At 45.7% G+C, this 19870-nt stretch overlaps 2 protein-coding genes across 2 annotated transcripts in view; both read right to left on the reverse strand.

The window, feature by feature from the left end:
* The window catches only part of SERGEF (secretion regulating guanine nucleotide exchange factor), a 126085-nt gene extending 123815 nt beyond the window's left edge, over positions 1-2270 (reverse strand). Inside the window, exons 1-3 of the mRNA XM_072337201.1 lie at positions 2138-2270; positions 899-1037; positions 90-245 (exon numbers count right to left, since the gene is read on the reverse strand). Of these exons, the coding sequence (XP_072193302.1) occupies positions 90-245; positions 899-1037; positions 2138-2161 (319 nt within the window). The 5' untranslated portion in view covers positions 2162-2270. The remainder of the gene's footprint in view (positions 1-89; positions 246-898; positions 1038-2137) is intronic.
* A 241-nt stretch (positions 2271-2511) lies between these two features.
* On the reverse strand, positions 2512-14615 carry TPH1 (tryptophan hydroxylase 1). The gene is made up of 11 exons (XM_072337964.1): positions 14490-14615; positions 12816-12953; positions 11669-11852; positions 10113-10213; positions 9388-9455; positions 7665-7861; positions 7032-7167; positions 6435-6561; positions 5455-5550; positions 4779-4912; positions 2512-4472 (listed from the first exon to the last, which is right to left on the reverse strand). The coding sequence occupies exons 1-11, from the start codon at positions 14556-14558 to the stop codon at positions 4298-4300; spliced, it is 1425 nt and encodes a 474-aa protein (XP_072194065.1). The 5' UTR covers positions 14559-14615; the 3' UTR covers positions 2512-4297.
* Positions 14616-19870: the final 5255 nt, after the last annotated feature.

A 19870-nucleotide genomic window follows, 5' to 3' on the forward strand; every position in this document is an offset into this window, starting at 1 on the left:
GCTTAAAACCTGAGCACAACAGCAATGAGAACTCTCAGCGTGTTCTCCACATCCCCTTATTCCCCCAACTCCTGCAAAGACAGACTTACCTCCTAGTATGATTGTAAAATCCCAACCACAGGCCACTTCTTGCACACAGAAGTCAGACAGGGCAGTGCACAGGGTAAAACACAGCACGTCTTCTGTGTGATTCAATCCCAGCTGCCCCTCTTTGTTACAGCCACATACAAAAAGCTCCCCAACACCTGGAACAATTAAAAAACAAATAAAAGCACGCTCAGTTCACAAAGAAGCACATATGCAATGAGAGTCTGCCACAAGACAGTGGTTACGTGTCACTTAACAAACTGAACTGCACAGAGGCAGCTATTTCTGATGCACCAGAAACATGTTTGAGAAAGCACTGCTGTCAAGAGCCAATGAATACAGCTCATATAGCAAAACAAGAACCTGTTTTCAGAAGAATTTCACACCATTCACACCTGCCCATATCCCTTTATACCCATAATTAACTATGGCATATAGCAGAACCTTCTGAAGACAAGATGCTATTTTCTGCTCCTGGTCTTAAAACTTCTCCAGATTGAATAACATTCCATTTGACTTCTTCCCTCCTCGTCCCCAACAGAGGACAAGCAACAGTTCTGTATTAAAAGCTATTATGTCATGTGGGTTTAGAAATCATCCTCACAAGGTAATTAAACAGACACAGAAGATGAGCAAACAAAGGAATTTCTCCAAAATATCAGGTTGAGAGGGACAGGGGGAACATGCTTTACAACTAAGAATCGATACTTGCTCAGCCACAGAAGCTACACGTAGGTGGCAGCACCGCACCAGAAAGGAAAGACGTGCAGCTGTTCAAGTCACACGCCCCTTGCAAGAGCAATGTTTTTACCAGTGATAAGGGCAGAATGTCCCCCTCCTCCAGTGATGCTCTTGATGTCTTGACGTTTGCAGGAAACATCTTTCAGTGACTGAGGTACCAGCACATCCTCTTTATGACCAAGGCCAAGCTGCCCGTAGCTGTTTGCACCCTTCAAATGCACACAAATAACACGTTAAAGTAAACGAGATGTGCATAGCTCTCCTCCTACAAGCCAGCAGGTTCACCAGGGACGTGGCACGGGTTAACCTGACACTACCTGCTCCCAAACCCCCCCCAAAGGACAGCCTTCACTCTTACAGCTGTTACATGGCGCCCAGAGCTACAGAGCAGGGCCATCCCAGATCTGCTGCCACTAAGGCCAAACATGCACCCCCAGCATCCTCATTCCACACAGGAATGTGCTGGTTAATACTAAATACAGGCTAACACCTGGCAAGGCTGAATGCCTCGTTACCAACAACGAGAGCCACCTGTTTAATACTAACGGTGTTACTCGTGCCAATGCTTTCCAGAACACTCCAAAATAAGGTGAGAATGACAAGCTGTGTCGTTCTGGAACCTAAAGCAACAAAGCAGAAGCACTTATCCATCATTGATTCTTCGACCTTGTGGGTACCAGTGGGCAAAACAAGAACATACCTGCCTGCTTTTACACACGCGGCACGGCAGTAACGCACCAGGGAGCTTCTCAGCCACTTTACGGTCTGCAAGATGCCCACAGGCCAAGCAGCACCCCGCACTGCCGCAGCTGGAGGCCGCCACGTGGGAGCCAGCCCACCTCGCCTGCTGCCTCGAGCTCCTCAAAGGACTTGCTCGGCAGCTCCGAGCTCAGGCAGGAGCACGGGCTCGCGTGGCAGTTTCCTAACGCTCTTCACGAGGTCCGACACGTGCAAACTCTGCACGCCTTCAGGACGAGGCGCCGAACAGCAGCAGCTGCCCGCAGCGCAACACGCCGCTCTACTCAGGCGTCGCTCCGCTCCCCCCTCCGAAGCAGCAAACAAGAGGGCGGCGAGCTACCCGGGCACCGCCTGTCACAGCCCGTCGCTTACGTTTCCCACCGCTCACGGCTGGCTCTGGAGCCCGTCCTCCCGCCGTTCGTGCCAAGGGCCGGGCCGGCCAGCAGAACGCAGCGCAGCCGGATGAGTCGCACGGAGGAGCCTCACGGAGCGCACCCCCGCCCTCCTCCCGCCGCCATCTCGCGGCCGCAAGGCGGGCCGATGTCCCCGCGCAGCCCTCGCGCCCACCTACCCACGCGCACAGCGCCGCCTCCATGGGGCTCGCGCTCTTCAAGACCCGCCGCGGCCGAGGAGGAAGAGGCGGGCCGGGGTGGGGCCCTGCTACAGCGCGATCCCCCGCCTGGAGGCGGTCGGAGCGGCAGTGCCCGGAGTTGGGCTGCTGCACCTGGAGCGGCTCGGTGCCGTGCTGGCCGCGTGCTGCTCGCAAAGCAACCTGCCCGCACCCAGAATGCACGGCCGGCCAAACACAAACACCCGCGGAAAGACGACGGAACCTTTAGAAGGGAGAAAACAAATCGCTTCTCGCGGAAACACGTGCAGTTTGCAAGGGAATGAAGCCACGGGAGCCAAAAGCCCGCATGGCAGTATAAAACACACAAGCTCAGTCAGAGCGATCTGTGTTTATTGCTGCAGTGATGAAGGAAAGGTTTACCTGCTTCTACCAATTACCAGCAGGACCGTACAGGTTTACTTAATTGACACTGAAAGCCTTCACGACAGTTTAAAACATGCAAATTATGAATGCTCTACCTAGCCAGAAGGGGTGGACGTGCAAAACAGAAGGTACGTGTGGTTAATAGTGTAAAAATGCACCTTTGAAACTGGATTTCCTGGTAAGAACCACGTACGGAGAACCAGGGTGCTATTAAATATACCCTACGCTTCAGAAATCTTCCATTTATTACACCCTCTACACACATAAATTAACTTCATAGCCAGAATTGGCAACAACGGCAGACAGCATAGCTCCATACAGCTACAAGGGATGCTTGGAAATAAGCAGCCCTGAAATCAGGCCAGTTTGCTGCTATGCTCCACAGACAATTCAGCAAGGTACTGCTTCCCGACATTTGTTAAGAGCTCTTCAGAATAAGATATACTTTCAGCTACGGGATATTTGTATTTGTAGCCACAAGATCACAGTCACAGAATGGCATGAGTTGGAAGGTACCTTAGAGCCCACATAGTTCTAATCCATGACTGGATGCAGAGTCACCACCCAGCAGATCAGAACGCCCAGGACCCCACCCAACATGGCCTTGAATGCCCCCAGGGTTGGAGATTTCTATCAGATAGTTCTACTTTTCATTTATTTGCTTGATGGGGAATACAGGTGTTCAGGCCTAGCAAGGAAGAAGATAGATTTATCTTCATGCAGTCTGCAAGGTCAATAAAGGGGCTGTGCAAGCAGTGGGATGTTTATGAGACTACAAACTTTGGCTCTTATTTTAACTTTTGGTGTTACTTTAGCACTGGGCTTTTCTTGGTCCTGTGAAACTGCTTCGGATACAGGACTGTAATTTTGAAATGGTTTTAGGTTTTGTGCTCAGTCAGTACCTGATGGCTTGCTATAATCCTGGCTAAATTTATTCAGCGAGGAAAAAAGCATATGATATTTCCTTCGGGTCTTCCCTCATCTTTAATACTATGGACAGCAACAAAAGCCCCTCTTTGTGGTGACAGAAAGTCTCTTGAAGGAATGGGTTAGGCTTTCAGATAACAGCTGTGTACCTCTGCCTTTTACTGGAAACACGACAGTCAGTACAGTTGCAATTCTCTGGGAGCAAGAACGATCCCTATGAAAGGGAGATATGACCCCTCCATCTTGTCATGAAGAACTTCCAGATATTTGTGTCCTGGTACCCGGGGGTGTAATCATTCCAGTTCTAAATCTGAATGCTTAAACATTAAATATTTTTATAATAGCACAGACTTAGAAGTACCGATTACTATAGTACTGTATCTTCTATGTTAAGAAGTCTGCACTCTTGTGAAATTAGCAGCACAGACTACTAGCATCAGAAAGACATTTCCCTGTGCCAAATTATTCTACAATTGCCTCGTAAGCTGCTCTCTGAAGCATCTGATCCTAGCCCTCATCCACAGACCACAGTTTTGCTCCAGCCTAGTGATTTCTCTGTTCCTCTGCTTACTTCTCCAAGGCAACTCCTGGACTTGTTTATCCTCAGGGAATGGAGGTGAAGGAAATACATTCTGTAAGGGACTTTAAACAGAAAAATAAGTTAAAGTGAGTTAAAGTGATTATCTTTACGGGCTATCCACTCTTCCATTAGTAAAGGAAAGTTCTGCATGCAAGACGTTACGTGCCTAGAAAGAGACAAGTGGGGAAAAGAAAAGAGCTGCTGAGCACACAACACAGATGATGGGAATGTTAAACTTCCAGCTGCTTGCCCATCTTGCTGAGGGCATCGCTGACAATGTCCAGCTCATGACGTAGCTCGTTCACCACGCTGGCAATGCTCTTGGTGTCTTTCAGGATCTGCACACTTTGAGTATATGGATTGTACTTCACACCAAATGGACGTTTGATGGTTTTTGCAAACTCTCTATTAAAGAGAAAAAGAGAGGAAGTTTAACCAGAAGACAAACGTATCCTCCGTGTACAGTCAGTATCAGTAATGACTTTTCTAAACCGCTTACTTTCTTAATGATCATTATAATTACTACAAAGTTCATCATCTCTCCCATCCAGTACATGGGAGACCAAGTAAATATTAAACTTAGCTTTCCAGCCTCATGAAAGGTTATTATGAAATTATGATAAGAATGAAAGGATCTGGTGCTGCCTCTGAGAAACACGGGAAGTCAAGAATGCATCTATAAAACAGGGAATGAAAAAAACAAAAATGTACCTCATCTTTTCCTTTGCTTCTTCAAAACTTTCAGAAACAAAGTAAACCTCCTGGAAAGTTGTAATGAGGCATTCTTGCTTGCAGGTGACCTTAGGATCGAAAGGCTTGACTTTGGCACTGCCAGAGAGCGAGTGCTAAGTAACATCATGTGTTACCACGTGCCAGAGGAATATCGCCACCAAAAGAATCCATGAGGAAGATGAGATGGATTAAACAGTGAATAAAAAAAAAAGATGAGGTGAGATCATAGTTAGTGCATTGCTTCTTAAAACATGTCTGCAGCTGAACAATGGTTTAAGCATAACAAAACTGAGTATCTCTGAAGGATTGTGTTCTGCCAATATGGGTCAAAGCTGCTTTTAAATAAGAACAATGTTTTCAGAATCTGGTTAGAACAGTAGAGTCTTTTTCTGAAAATAGGTTGCTTGGAACTGAACGTTAAGATACATCAATCATCTAATGCTTCCTGCGGACACAGGAGCTGCTCAGCACATACCCAAAAGAACGCTGCCCCGTGACTAACCCCAGTGAACTCACCCAGAAGTCATCCTTAAGTAGGTGTTTTCAGAATAAATACTTCTAGAATTATACCTTATAAATAAACATGGCAGAACAGTGACAAAAATAATCAAGTGTGAGCAAAGAAAAGTGGGAAATAAGCAGTGGGTATTCTTACCTTGAGCTCACTAATAGAAGAGAGCAAACCAGCCCCGTAAACTCTTAGCTGTCCCTCCTGCTTGCACAGGCCAAACTCTACTGTGAAAAAGTAGCACTGAAACAGAGAAGGGAGTACAATAAATCAGCCTTCAGCAAAGGTTTTGTACTGAACTAGATGGGGGCATTTCTACTTGCAGGTAGTACCAAGATGTTGCAAGCCATTACTTCATTATCATTCTCAGATATCTAAAGAGAAGGGAACCTAAATAGAAGTGTGAAGAACCACAGGATTATGTGTTTCTAATAAGAAAATCAGATCACATAGCTCACCCAGCTGGGGCAGAAGCCAGTAGAAACGTGGAAATTTATTCTGTTTTGAGAAGCACTGTAATGACATGAGAGATTCAGCTAAAAAGAAACACTGGATAGACAGGACCTCAACAAGTGAAAACATCAATCCAACACAGGTTGTTCCTTAGTGGTCTAAAAATGAAAGATGTTTAGTTTCCTGATTTTCAGGATTCCTGCAGGTATGTGGCAAGGAATGGTATTTTCTTAGATGGTTTACTTCTGCTCTCACTAAAGGTAGCAGAAGTTTTACCACTAGCTACGACTGGCAGCTCTTTCATAACTGTAGTTATAGTTCAGTGTTGAATATTGTTGAAGTAATAGTTCAACGTTTTTACATGTAATCTGTATTCTCAGAAGTAGAAAGATATTTTCTGGAGGAAACAGACTACAGAATTTCAAGCTGGAAGAAGTGATCTACCCCTAGAAGTTGCATACTTACTTGACCTAAGTGAAGTAAGACAAATACCTGTCACATCTTTCTTAAAATGTATTTTTTCCCAGCATGCAAACTTGTTATATGCTTTAAAGCTAAGAGTCAGTGAAACAGGTCTAGCAGCTGGTGCAGTTAATGTTGAAATTAATTAGAATGGGATCAGCTGAATGAAGCACTAAGCTTTAAGTGGGATCACTGGGCACTAAAACACTCACTGTTGCCAGTTTTTGGACAGCCTCATCTGATGCCCCAAGTGATGCAAGACCAATTTCCTGGGAGAACTGAGCAAAACTGGGTTCAGCCAAAAGAGGGACATGGCCTAGGAGCTCATGGCAGGTATCGCTGGAAAAGAGAGGGAAGAAAAAAGAAATCTCATCTTTCTTTGTGATGGAGAGAAAAAGTAGCACCACTAAACAATGTCTTGTGTTCATTATCTAAACAATATCCAAAATACAAAGAAGTATCAAATCAGGGTTAGCTGAAAACACGCTTCTACAAAAGTACAGTTGCTTTGGTTTTCAAATGAAGGTATCTAATATTAAGAACACAGCTCCATGTTTATAAGCCAACTGAACTTTAAACTCTGCCCACAATGACAACTGCAAGAGTCCTCCAACAACATGCTCTACTTTTGAAAATCCCGTGCTTATGAAGGTGGCACTTGAGCATGGTAAAACATCACCACATTCAGTGTGAAGACTGAAGTCTTCAGCACCTTTGAAAATAAGTTTTCTTGCTGGTCTTCATGAACAGATTTTAAGTAGCTTGGCTCCAGCAGTAATACTCGGAAACATGAGTCTCATTCTACTCACGGCTCTGGTGTGTAGAGAGGGTCCGAGCTGTGTCTAACATACTGAGTGCAGTGGAAAACTCTGAATGCTAATCCTGCCAAGAAGTCTCTGGGTGACAGATACCCAGCAACTGGGCGAATGGTGAAACCTGTGCGCTCTAAAAAAGGAGTGGAAAAAAAATATACGTTAGTTTAAAGTAGAAGTCCATAATGTTCCCATCTCTGCTACAAATGGGGTAAGTACCACAACACTACTTTGGCTTAAGAGCACATGAAAAAAATTAGGCATGACTAGAAAATTTAGGCCTAATCTTGAGAACGGCCAACATTCAGTAGAAGTGTCCCTACCTCTGCGTAGGTGGGTTTCTTAAGATTTCATGCCTACAACCAACAGAATACAGTTAGGTATCACTTGAACCAGTCCTAAGTCTCTTCAGAGTTAGCATGGCCCCCCAAACCATCACTGCATATATTCAGGACATAATACGTTGAAATCCGGATAGCCAAAAGGCCTCTTAAATGACCAGAATTAATAGAAGGAAACATTTTGCTTTTAATTTTCCCAGCCAAAACCAAGAATCTTTTGTTTTGTTTTGTTTTATTTGCAATGGACTTCAGTTCTTCTTTCATGTGAAAGAAAACACTAATACCCTACCTTTCAGGAAGCGGGACACATCTTCCAGCTGGGGGATGTTGTCTTCCCTGTACCCACAGTATTTGGTGAGCAAGGGCAAGTTTTTAAGGTACTCTCTGCAGGCATGAGTTGGGTAAAGCTTGTTAAGCTCTCGGTATACAGTCCCCCAAGTCTTGATCTCCTCCTCTGTGAATTCAATCTTGGGAATTGGGTCACCACTACAAGGAGATGAGGACAAAGGGACATTCCTTTGTAAATGGCTTATAAGGATGACTCATTTACTTACTATTATTGTTTAACATTCATATGGCTGGGACACCTGGTCAAGCTTAAGACTTCATTACACTGACAAGTACACGGGTGAGATCTGGTCTATGCCCTGGAGAACTTTTAGGCTTGCTCACTCTTCCACCTAAATCAACAGATAGCAATCCTTGCAGTGATCTCACAGGGGGCCTGAAAGCTTCAATCATGTAAATAGTTTCCTAAGTGTTTACAAACAGCAACTGCAAAACCTTCTGTTTCGGGAGCTGGGAACACATCTTCTTCCCTTTAATATCTCTCTGTCTGTACAATAATTTTCCATTATCTTCTTTAATTTATTTTAGGAAAAGATAAACCCCTAAATTAGCAGCACAATAAGTGGAAGCAACTAAACATGCATGTTAGGTAAAAACCATGCTTCTATGCAGAGGAGACAAGGGTCTGTCCAAACATATTGACTGTAGTCTATCTCTGCTAATCAGCCCTTAGGATCTTGATGAAAGTGGACTAGAGCAAGGCTCTGATTTAAAGGCTGCTGAAAGCAACTGGAGCGTCATACATTGCTTTCACTGCCAGCCAGGTAACTGCTGCTTTCCCAAGGAAAGCTCTGTTAACAACGCATCCGCAGTAACTGCCCACATGCTGTGGTGGCCAGCTGCACGAACACAGAGTGCCATGGAGCTCTACATATCTGCCACTTCTAGGTCGTTCCCAGTTGAAGAATTTGGTATCAATATTCACACAGGCAACAGCAATGCAAAAAACATGTTCAGGAAAAAAAAACAAAAAAAAACTTTAGCACTGAGCTATGAGTTTTATGAGCTTTAAGAGCTCCCTCCCCCAAGCAGAATCTCTAAAGACAGAAGCTCTTTGAATTCCATTTCATAGAATTCTTATCTACGCATCACATGCTCTATTTTAAACCAGGAAATAAAACTCGAGTATTAACGCTTGTCCAGAGAATTTATTCTCAGTGGTCTATGGGCTGTCTAGTGACTTTTCCTCCCCTCCCTTTCCTTTGCAAAAGAGATCAACCCTGGCAGAGTATGCATGTCCTGGACAGACAGCTGTGTAGATGTGCTGCCCACCCCCTTGCTTTGCTGCACCCATTTCCAGAGAAGGGGGGAGAGAACCCATTGCCTGAACACACCCCACTGCAGGAAGCCCATGCTGCCCTTGCTGCCTGCTTAAGGATCAGTGCTGTCACAGATGCCACAACATCTATGCAGCCGTGAGCTGATCCTCAGACTGACCAGAGACCCAGGAAGCTGTAAGGTGGCCTAGATCTACCTTTTAATCTTGCATTACCTAGATCGACCTGTAAGTCTTGCATTAAATCTCCCTTCACTTTGTTCTTCTAGCTCTGATTCCTGAGACAAGTATATCCCAGTGAGACCTGAGCCCAGGGAATGTGAACCAGTCCACTCTGTTGCTATTTCAAAGCACCCAGATGGCTTTTTCTGAAGGAAGTTGAACTTACTGCTTGTAGTTCATAGCCAGGTCTGCAAAATACTTTCGCCTCTTACGATAGACATTGTCTTTGAAACCCTGGGGAGAGCAAGGAGAAAAGTAAAAGCAAGTTAAATGGCTCTTCAAGCTGTAAAAAATAAGTTAATTTAAAGCAAGATACTTGAAAATTCTTCAGTGGTAAGTATAAAAGTATGCTGTATAAGACAGAGAGGAGAGGAACCTGATAGCTGTAGTTCGAAATGCTTATTAACTGTGAAATATGCAAATACGCCAATTCAAAGCAAACATCAGAGGTTTTATGCATGCAGTATATACTCAGAGGACAAAGGCTCCTTTTAGTCACATCAGTATATACACAAACTTGGTCACTTTCTTGCTTATTTTAAATTACAAAAGAAATTGTCCATCTGTACCGTGCAAGTTCTTGTAGTAAGGAAGAGGGGGGAAAAACCAAGCCTGTCACAAAACAGCATTTTCTGTACTTCTGTGACCACTCAGGGCCCAGCCCCAATCCTCTACATGAGCAAGCCTCACAGAAAGGCATAGGAGCCACATTCAGTACTAGCCTTGCCTGAACTAGGAAAAGACATGAAACCCCCAAGAGAAGGTTCTTAGAGCCCCCAGAGGCACTGTGGAGGGGAATGAGAGAGAGAAGGAAGCACAGCATGTTTTAAGAGCAAGTTCCACAATGTACTATTCACTGAGCCTTGGGCACAGAAGGGATATGATACTTACTGGGTGGTCAGCATCCAAATCGGACCCGTACATCAGCACTCGGTTTGCACACTTATCCAAATCTGAGATCTTCTTTGGATACCAGGGAATATTCTCCATGTCTATGGAACGCATGGAATCCACAAAGTTATTAATAACACCAAGCGTGCTGAGGGAGGAAACACTACTTTCAAGTCTGGCTATGGCAGTTACAGGAAAAATCTATAAATTAAAGGGTTACGAACAGGACAAGGGAGCCTGCTGCCTATCTGGCACCAGCCTACAGTTCACACTTCCTCCTCTGTCACTGCCAGTTTGCCCACAGACTGCACAGCATACTCCAAATGAGAAGATTTGGGGAGGAAACAGTTAATATGCATTCTCAGTGGCCCTGACTGCTATAAGAATTAATGTTAGAGCAGCAGCTAATAGCTGTTATGGAGTAAAGGCTTCCTTGAACACAGCCTTCTAGGGCACAAAGCATGTAAAGGAGCAGAGAACTGATTTTCATGTGGTCCCTGGACAGATTGGAGAAAGTTAGAGTCCTCCCATCCTTCTTTACTGGCAAGAAATGTTGCTCTCTGCTTATGCGCTCCAGAAACATCAGGCTTTGCAGAGGGGTTTGTGAGGGAAGAAAAAAAGGAGGAGGCAACTTCAGCTGTGCAGCCTCAGAAAGATGCATAATTAATTCCACCACTGAGGTTTGTTGGGGTTGAGTTTTTGGGGGGCAGTTTTTGGTGCTGTTTTGTTTTTTAGCCAAAAAGTTTTTAACAAGTTCTTGGCACAGCTGTTAATATACGATGAGAACCAAAGGATTTTTTTTTTCCTCTCCTAATGCTCCTCAGTTTTCTTAAGAAGGATGGGGAAAGTGTTCGGATTGAGATTCTCCTTACCTACAGCTAGAATAACAAACTTTCATTCAGCAGACACCAGATCTCCCCTTCCCATGCCTACTAGCCTGTGCCAAGCACACTGGCTGAGAAAAATATGAAGCTCACTTTGAGCTGCCCTGAGTTCTGAATATTTATTCATCTAAAAGGATCTGAAGCAACTCCAAAGTAAAAGCCACCTTCTCTCTCACACTGATAAAAGCAACCACATATTAGGAAAAAATGCTTTAAAAAAGTCTTTAAGTGAAGAGCTGCATTAGGAGATGGAAGAACCCATCTCCCACACTGTCTCGTACCTGAATTTAACTGGTGTACATCAGTATGACACTTTTGAGGTCATGGTGCGCCAGCCCAGCCCTCATTCAGACTTTGCCTACACAGTGGCCTGATTTGGTCTCTGCTGGTGCGGGGACCCCCGCTTATAACAGTTATACTGTGCTGAGAAGAGCAAGGAGTGCAGACGGCCAAACAACCAGCTCTTTTAGAGGACACCAGGCAACGTAGCCCTGCTCACGTCAACCAAACCATGCAGAGATGGCACAGAAATATAAACCTGACAGCTACCCATAATAAACACTGTACATGTGCACACAGGGACAAAGTAAAAACGTTCCAAATTAACACACTGAGAAGAGCAGTCATGTCTTCTCTTGGCACAGTTTTGCCAGCGCTGCTCTCTGTACTTACCACCTTCCTGCCCATTGAAATGCTCCGTGGGGTTCATAGAGACGATGCTGACGTGAGATTTGAGGAGCTGGAAGATCTCATTCAGCTGTTCCCTATTACTGTCACAGTCAACGAAGATTTCAAACTCTGAGTTTCGTCTCTTGGATTTCCGTGACTCGATGTGCACCAGGTTCACGTGCTTCTCCTGTTTTGTAAGAGGTAATGCTTTCAAACGGAATGACTAAAACCTAAATTTCATTCTTCAAAAACAAAAGTATTCTGCTGACGCTGCATATTCACCATCTACGTGAAGTTATTTTAGTTAATTGGCTCTCCCGGTAGCAAGCCTGCTTATAGGTAGCGGTGAAATTGATCTTTAAAAAGCCACCTATTCAGAAGGAAATGAAAGACTTTGAGTTCTTTTGGTTTCGGCTCATTGAAGAGGCAGAGAAACACAGTAAGGTTTAATTTCACAGACCTTTTTCTTTCATCTCTCCCATAGGAAGCTGCCCAGTGCCTTGGTCTGGGGAAATTCACGCCAGTGCCAATCACATTGCCATGTAATTATCTCACAAGGAAGGGATTTAAAAGCAGCCATTTTCCAGACATGAACTTCACTTTTCTTTTATATGAAAAATGATTTAATCATACATCCTACACTGGGATCACACAGGAACCCCCAGGCTCAGACAGGCAGGGCCAGATGACAGCACAGTGACACCACCACATTCCCTGCAGGACAGCTGCCCAGCAGTCAAAGGAGTGCAGTGGGACAGCTGTACCACCTCTGTTACCTTCAGTCCAGCCAGGCAGTGACAGCAGCACTGCAGGCAGCTCATCAGCACCCCAGGTGTGCACCATCAGCGGTGCCTCATGTCCTCTTCCTCTATGCAGCAGAAACAACGAGTGCCAATCCTCATTCATGAAGGAACAAGAGGAATCTGTTCCAATTTTTAGCAAGTGCAGAAGAGTTTTACAGACATTAAGCCAGCATCCAACTTCTGAGGCATGAGTGAACCTTTGTGGATAATTTTGGGTGCAAAGTGGGAGGCACGTTAGGAATCACATCCTTAATAAATAGATGGAATTAATTCCACTGTGTGTCAAGCCTACCTTTAATATAATAAACAAAAAGTAGATCTGCTGTAGAAATATAATTATGACATACCTGAAAGAGTTTTAGAGCTTTTACAAGTCCTCCGACTTCATTCTTCAAGGAAAAAATGATGGCAGTTCTTCCCCTTTCAGGTGCATGGTCTTTGTTCTCTTTATTATCTTCAATCATCATGTAGTTGGACTTACTTAGCTAAATGTAAACAAACAGGGATCTGAATCGCAAGGAATACGTGCTGAGCAGGGCTACTCCAAGCAGAAAAGAAGAAAACCAGCCCCCACCATCATACAAAGGTTATTGGCTCTTTTCCCAAGTGCAGACGTTGTTCTTTGTTAAAACCAAATCCCACTTAAATGATGCTGCTGTAGAAGCAATGAAGTCTCTATTATAAATACACAGTGGACTTTGAAGGCATAAACCATGGGGCTGATCATTCGATATGGTAATAAAAAGCAGGGTGGTTTGATCCCACACTCAGGATCACCACCTTCAGCTCATGAGATCTGGTATAGCTGCAGGTAATATTACAAGGTGCACAGTTGGGACAAACCACACACACTGAAAACTCGTGTTCTTACTTTATATTTTAGCAGTTTAACCTTGTGCTTAGGGTCAGGTGATAACATCTATTAAATAACATTTCTAAGAGGCAAACAAATAAAACACAACACCACAGAGCGTTCTTACACTAAATTTTACCATTGACCTCTAACACGAGTTTGAACAAATTGCAGGTGAGAAATTCAGATGCCTGCTATGCCAGATGCACATCGTTTGCACCTCTTTAACCCTAAACCAGTATTCACCTTTGGCTTTCCATACAAAAACAGACTGCTAACAGATCTGCATTGATGCAACAACCATGTCGGTGCAGGACCAGAGCAAATGCTAACGCAAAAGCAATTCCTCCAGTTTCACTTTATATTCCCTGTCAGTAACCCAGCTCTAATCGTGCCTGACACTCTTCCTTCATGTGCTATCACACTCCGGCCCTTAGGAGGGTATGGCAGGGAGGAATCATTATTGCACTGGATTAACTGACCTGTCATCAACCTGACTTGCCTTAACAAAAACACACAAACAAGAGGGGCCTTCCAAAGCCCTCGTTCAGAAAGCCATTAAGTGTTTTCTGGTCAAAAACTGCTCCTCCTGAATCCTGTAGCAATCTCTTCCCTTTCTCCCCCTGGGAAGCATTACTCTCCATAGGACAGTACTCAGTGTTACGTGCTGCTGCTCAGTTCTTGGTATCGGTAGGTATCCAACATTTAAAATTACCTAAAAACATTTGCCTCAAGGAAATTACATTGCAGAGCTGGAAGCTGAAGACCAAAACACCTTTTAAACAGGAATTTGTCCCCGACTGCCATTCCCCTTACTCCTTACACACCTGGCTGCTTTCTCACCGCTCTCCTCACACTTTCCTAGCAGGGAAGGATGAAGACATGACCCTACAGGTGGCTGCAACTCAGCATCACCTTACAGGTGCATTTTTCAGCCTCACTGAAGGTCTCCGCAGTTTTGCTCGGCCAAGAGACCCAAACCTTTGCCAAGCGATTCATTTTGGGTTGGTTTGGTTGGTTGTTTTTTCCTTCCACGTGCGGTACCGCCAACCTGTGCCTTTGCATCTGCTTCTCCCCCATACCCTCCAGAAGCACCGGCCGCCCCCAGCCCCGCCCGGACCTCAGTCCCAGCGGAGCACGGCACGCCCGCCCGCCCCGCGCCGCTCACCTGCCCGCCGGCCTCCCGTGGGCACGGCGCCCCCTCCAGAGAACCGCCGCGCCTGGGCACGGCTTGCATGGTGCCCCGCGACGGGATGGGCAGGGCCGGCCGGGCGGCCGCTTTATGGAGGGGAGAGCCGGCCCTAATCCCCCCGCGCGGGGCGGAGGAGGAGGCGGGGGCAGGAGGGGCCGCCCGACGACGGCTGTGGGAGCGCGGCGTGGTTTTTCTCTCCTTCCTCTCCTACTCTGTCATCGCACCCTGCGTGTGCCCGTGTCCACTGTCTGCTCGCAGGTCAGACGTGGAGATAGCGAATTTGCACTACACAGCAGAAGGCAAAGCGCTCCCCGGGAGCGAAACCCCTCGTAGGATTTAGGAGTATAGCCCTCCAGCACGGCAGGACTGAATGAGCACGGCCCTAAGTTGTAATGAAGCTGGAAAAGCCAACCTGTTCCAGCTGGGAACGGGATACATTCTGTGACCCGGCGCTTTGATTTTCCCTTTCATGAAGAAAGTGCAGAACTGTTTGCTGTATGTCTTAGCTCTACACCAGACGTTTCCCTTTTTGCTCACTGAACAGCTCTCCCCATCAAACAAGCTGACTCAAAAAGCAAACAGTTTGTATTGCCTTTACACGGAATCTGAAACATAGGAGATGTGATATTCATCATGAACCTGCAAACAAGGCTCAGTAAGGTGCCTGGGACAGATGACTGCTCCATTGGCTCTCCCTGGCTCATCACACACAACGACAAGGACCAGCATCACTCTGCTATGACTTCCTGCATTACACCCTGGGTAGCCCTCCAGATGCAGGTGAACATCTTTTATTGGCTGGGTGCTCCCTGACGGCAGCCAGTTCCATTGCTCCTGCCTTCTTTTCTACCAAAACGCTGAGCTCATCCCTCAGAAAAATTTCTAAAGGAAACACAAAATGCAGTTCTCGTTTCCTCAGAGCTGTCAGCAAGTTCAGACCACTTCAACTGTGCTTTTTTTTCCTCCAACAGCTGCTGCAAGGCGAGCAACACAGCAACGGCCAAGGAAATTTAACCTAACATGAAGACAGCTCATTACATAAACAGATAACCTGGATGCCCAGAATCTCAGGGAGCTGATTAAACTCAGCTCACTGGTTGAGCAAGAAGCCCTCACTGACCACAGCTGATGCTCTATGGCCTGAAAGGGCAGAGGCATGCAGCATGAACTGACTCAATTACAGCCTGTCCTCTTTAGCTGCTCGCTGGAGCCTGCTCTGCTCTCCACACGAGGCTTCCAGGTCCTGTAAATGCATAGATAGCTTGGGAGAACTGTGTTTCACCCAAAAGCCAGCAGCATAACCTACTATGTAAGAACAGTAGCTTTGGCCCCCACAACAGAGAAGAGCAACGTGGCACAGCAAAGCCACCAGCAGGTAAATGTGGAGTGCAGCACAAAGAAGATTACCACATTTGCAGGTGCTGCCCGTCTCACCCTAGGAGGTAAAGAGCGACCCAGAAAACATCTGAACTGGCACAGAGCTGCTGAACAGGAGCACTGACACAGAGAGAGGCCTCAGGTTTTCAGCAGAATGCCAGAAGCCTCGAGGGACCCTGCAGCAGAAAGGAGTTGGGGAGGACAAACAGAACTTGGAGCACAGGCGCTGCAAGGAAACAGCCCTCTCCTTGTCTCACAGGAGAAGGCAATACTGTGATTTATATTTTTTGTTTTTTAAAGCCCAGCAGAGGTTTCTCACATATAGCCTCTCATATAGACAAAGCCCTCCAGACACATAATCGGCACCTGAGGATCAAGTGCAAGTCTGACCCTTCACAGAAGTGGGTCAAGCTGATCATCGTTTTGCAAGGCAACGTTTTGCCAAGCAGAGATGCTGTGAGACCTGTCACACTGGCACCAGGCAACCGTGAATGCTCCAAGAGCTGTCTTTCAATTACATTATCCCCATGTAATTCCTCCTGTTAAATGAATCCTTTCCTCAGCAGCCTCTAGCTCCAAGTGAGAGGGGGAAGAAGTCAGAGGGAGAAGGAAGTCCCATGGCTTCTTGGCCCTTCCAGGGAGTAGCTCCAGAAATGCAGTTGTAGATAAATGCACAGGAAACATTTAGGCTGACAAGAGTTAAAAGAGGCTGTTGCACATCCAGACCTTCCCCTTGATAATAAAGAGACTCTTTTTTTTGCTGTCTGTGAAACAGACCAACATAAACCTTCAGTGCCACATCTCTATTCCTTCCCATGGGGAAGAGCTCTCCATAGGGCATAAGTAAGTAATAATAATAAGTAGAAACTCAGCTGAGCCATTGCATCATTCCAGACACAGGACAAGCCTTCCATTCACCAGCCCTGGGAGAAAGCTGGTCTGTGGCCTGTAAAGGAAAGAACGAAAACAGAAACGCTAATGCAGTGCAGGAGTTCTGAATGCTCCCAGTGCTAGGGGAAAGAGAGAGACAGAATGAGAGGGTGATTTTGTTCAACAAAACCACTCATCATAACTGAGGTGGCAAGAGCCAAGGAAAAGCAGGCGGGGAATGAGCTGCAGATATTAATCTTCTGCTGAAAGATGGGATTAACAGCCTGGATGTTGCAGCACTGAAGGAGAGAATCAGTGAGCCCTAAAGTCTTCTCAATCCCATCAAGGTCACCAGGGTGAATTACCCCTTCTCCCTGACTAGCAGGAGAAAGTGCTCTAATCTCCAAGGTGGTAATTTCACGGCATCACTGCTGGGATAGAAACATCTTCACAGCCATCCTCCGGGCTTCACTGGCCCAGCCATCTCCCTTCCCAACCAGAGCATTTGCCACTTTATGCCTTTTTCTGAGAAAGGTATGAACTTTTAAATCCCTGAACAAAACAGGTTTAATACGATCTAATTCTAAGTCTGCCCTTATCATAATTACCTTTCCCAGAAGAAAAAACAAAAACAAAACCAGAAAAAGCCTTCTGCAAATTCTAATCACAGCCCTCTGCCTTTCAGTTAATTAGCAAGTCATGTCCAAGAATCACAGAACGTTTAGGCAAGCTCTATGGAAGTCACAGGGAAGACTGCAGATGAACATCATGCATTCCTTTGAAACTATTTTAAAAGTCCCAAATTTGCCAGAACTAATAATGAAGAGGTTCAGCCATTTCCTGAAGATGTCCACCAGTGATGGAATGATAAAGTGGTTGGGTTGGAAGGGACCTTTAAGCCCAGCCAGTTCCAACCCCCTTGCTGTGGGGGCAGGGTTGCTCACACCAGCTCAGGTTCCTCAGGGCCCCATCCAGCCTGGCCTTGAATGGGCATCCAACCTTCAGGGATGGGGCACCCACAGCCTCTCTGGGCAGTCTGTGCCTCACTGCCATCTGAGGAAAGAATTTACTCTGGACATCTCACCTCACTCTCCCCTCCCTTAGTTTAAAACCACTCCCCCTTGTCCTATCGCTATCAAACCATGTGAAATGTTGTTCTCCCTCCTCCTACTTATAAACTCCTTTCAAGTGGTGGAAGGAGCAGTGTTCTTTTCAGTTTAGGTTTTACAGACCTTCATAGTCTGCTCACGTTTTATGGATACTGTCAAGTACCGATGCCTGAAAACTGTTGGCCTGAAAATCTGACTCATTTTCTTCTACTTGTTTTTCATCTTTACAAAGCACTGATCACAACAACACCTAACCAGCAGCACTCATTTCCATTCACTTTCTGATCCGCAGTATCCCAACCTTTGACTGAAAAAAGACAACTTATCACTACATTTCAGGTCATTTACTTTGTTGCCAGGAGTTAAACAGCTCCAAATGCAAAAACCTTTCCATTTTGTCTGAAAATATACAGATCTAAAAGCCTCAGCTTCCAACAGGAGAATTCTTCCATTCGCCCTCTCTTACATGAACCACTGTTCCACCAACAAACCCTCCCCAAGGCAATTTCACCCAACCTTTCGCCAGCACCACGTGCTGTACTGGGAGTGGTTGCCAAGAAGCACCAAGAGCACCAACCAGCCGACCCTCCTCCTTACTGAATCCTTGCTGAATAATAAAACATTTGATTCATAGGCTGCTTAAAAAGAAATCAAAAGAGAAATTATATCCAGATAAATTTAAAGTATGCAATTAGTGAAAGCATTTACAAAGTACCCTTTTCCAGTGAAGAGTGTAAGAGCCAATCAGGTGAATTACCTGCCCAGAGTGATGCAGCCAGCCGTAGTATCATCAGTGAGCAAGGATGCTCTTGGGGCAGGGGAGAAACCAGGCTCTGCCACTTTTTCACTGGTGAATGTTATCACTGATTTTCTTTTCCAAACAAAACTGTTGTCTGATTGGGAACCAAAATCCTGAAAGAGCTCCTTGTGCTGCTTTTGTTGTGGTTTGGTTTTTGAAATCTTCTCAATGTTGGCCAAGCGACCTCAGGTTAAACATGCAGGGAGTGACAGATCTCTGGGAGAGCACAAACCAGCTAAAATACCCCTTTTTACTACAGCAAACAGCTTTAGTCCAACCACAGCCATCAGCGGGGCTAGGGAAAGCCAAGTGGGAAACTTGACAAATCCACTTAGATAACTGAAACTCCACATGTAGCTTTGAGAGGATGAGAAAATACTGCATTTCCAGCAGCACGACCTGAGCATTATAAATACCATTCTGCTTGTGGGCAGCACCAATCCTGCCCTGCTGGTGCACATGGTGAAAGGCCAGATGGATGGCAAGGCTCACACACCCACACCCCTCCTACAGCACCATTTAGGACTGCTCACAGCAGGCGGCTGGGCAGGGTCCTGTGCCTGAGCAAGGGGAGCAGGGCAGGCTCAAGGCACAGCAACCGGGTGCCACCAACTGATCTTCAGAGAGTCCTGTGGTGGTGACAAGGCAGGCCTGAGGCCAAGCTGGGTCAGTGAGGGACAAGGCCAGCACAGCTTGTCTGCCATGTAGCTCAGGCTCTACTATTCCATCACTTCTACTGCAAGACCTCCAGAATTATCCAGTTCTTTCACATCACAGACAAACACCAAGTGAAACAGTCAAATGCACAAATAAGGATGATGATAAGAGAAGCAACTGAGTGTTTGTTAACCTCAGCCAGTTGGCCTAATTAGTATAACACAGAATATTTTGCATTCAAAGTGAGGTGGAAAAAGCTAACAAAGGAGGAAGCTTTGTACTTCCTAATGATATGAGTACGCACAGCTCAGAAAGCATTCAGCAGGCTTTGATCCACTCAGAAAAGAGAGAAGGAGCTCTTCAGACACTTCTGACAACACAGGCTTACCATGAGCGTGCACCAGCATTCAGCCTCTACTGTATTCATATTCATCTGGGACGTTTGTCTGACATCAGATTTGTCACAGCAGAAAGATAATTCATCGTATTTCATACTTACATGGCAAAGGGAAATCAGGAGCCCTCTCTAAGGTCCTACTGAACAG

The sequence above is a fragment of the Excalfactoria chinensis genome, chromosome 5, assembly GCF_039878825.1.
Source record: "Excalfactoria chinensis isolate bCotChi1 chromosome 5, bCotChi1.hap2, whole genome shotgun sequence".
In the NCBI taxonomy this organism is placed as follows: Eukaryota; Metazoa; Chordata; class Aves; order Galliformes; family Phasianidae; genus Excalfactoria; species Excalfactoria chinensis.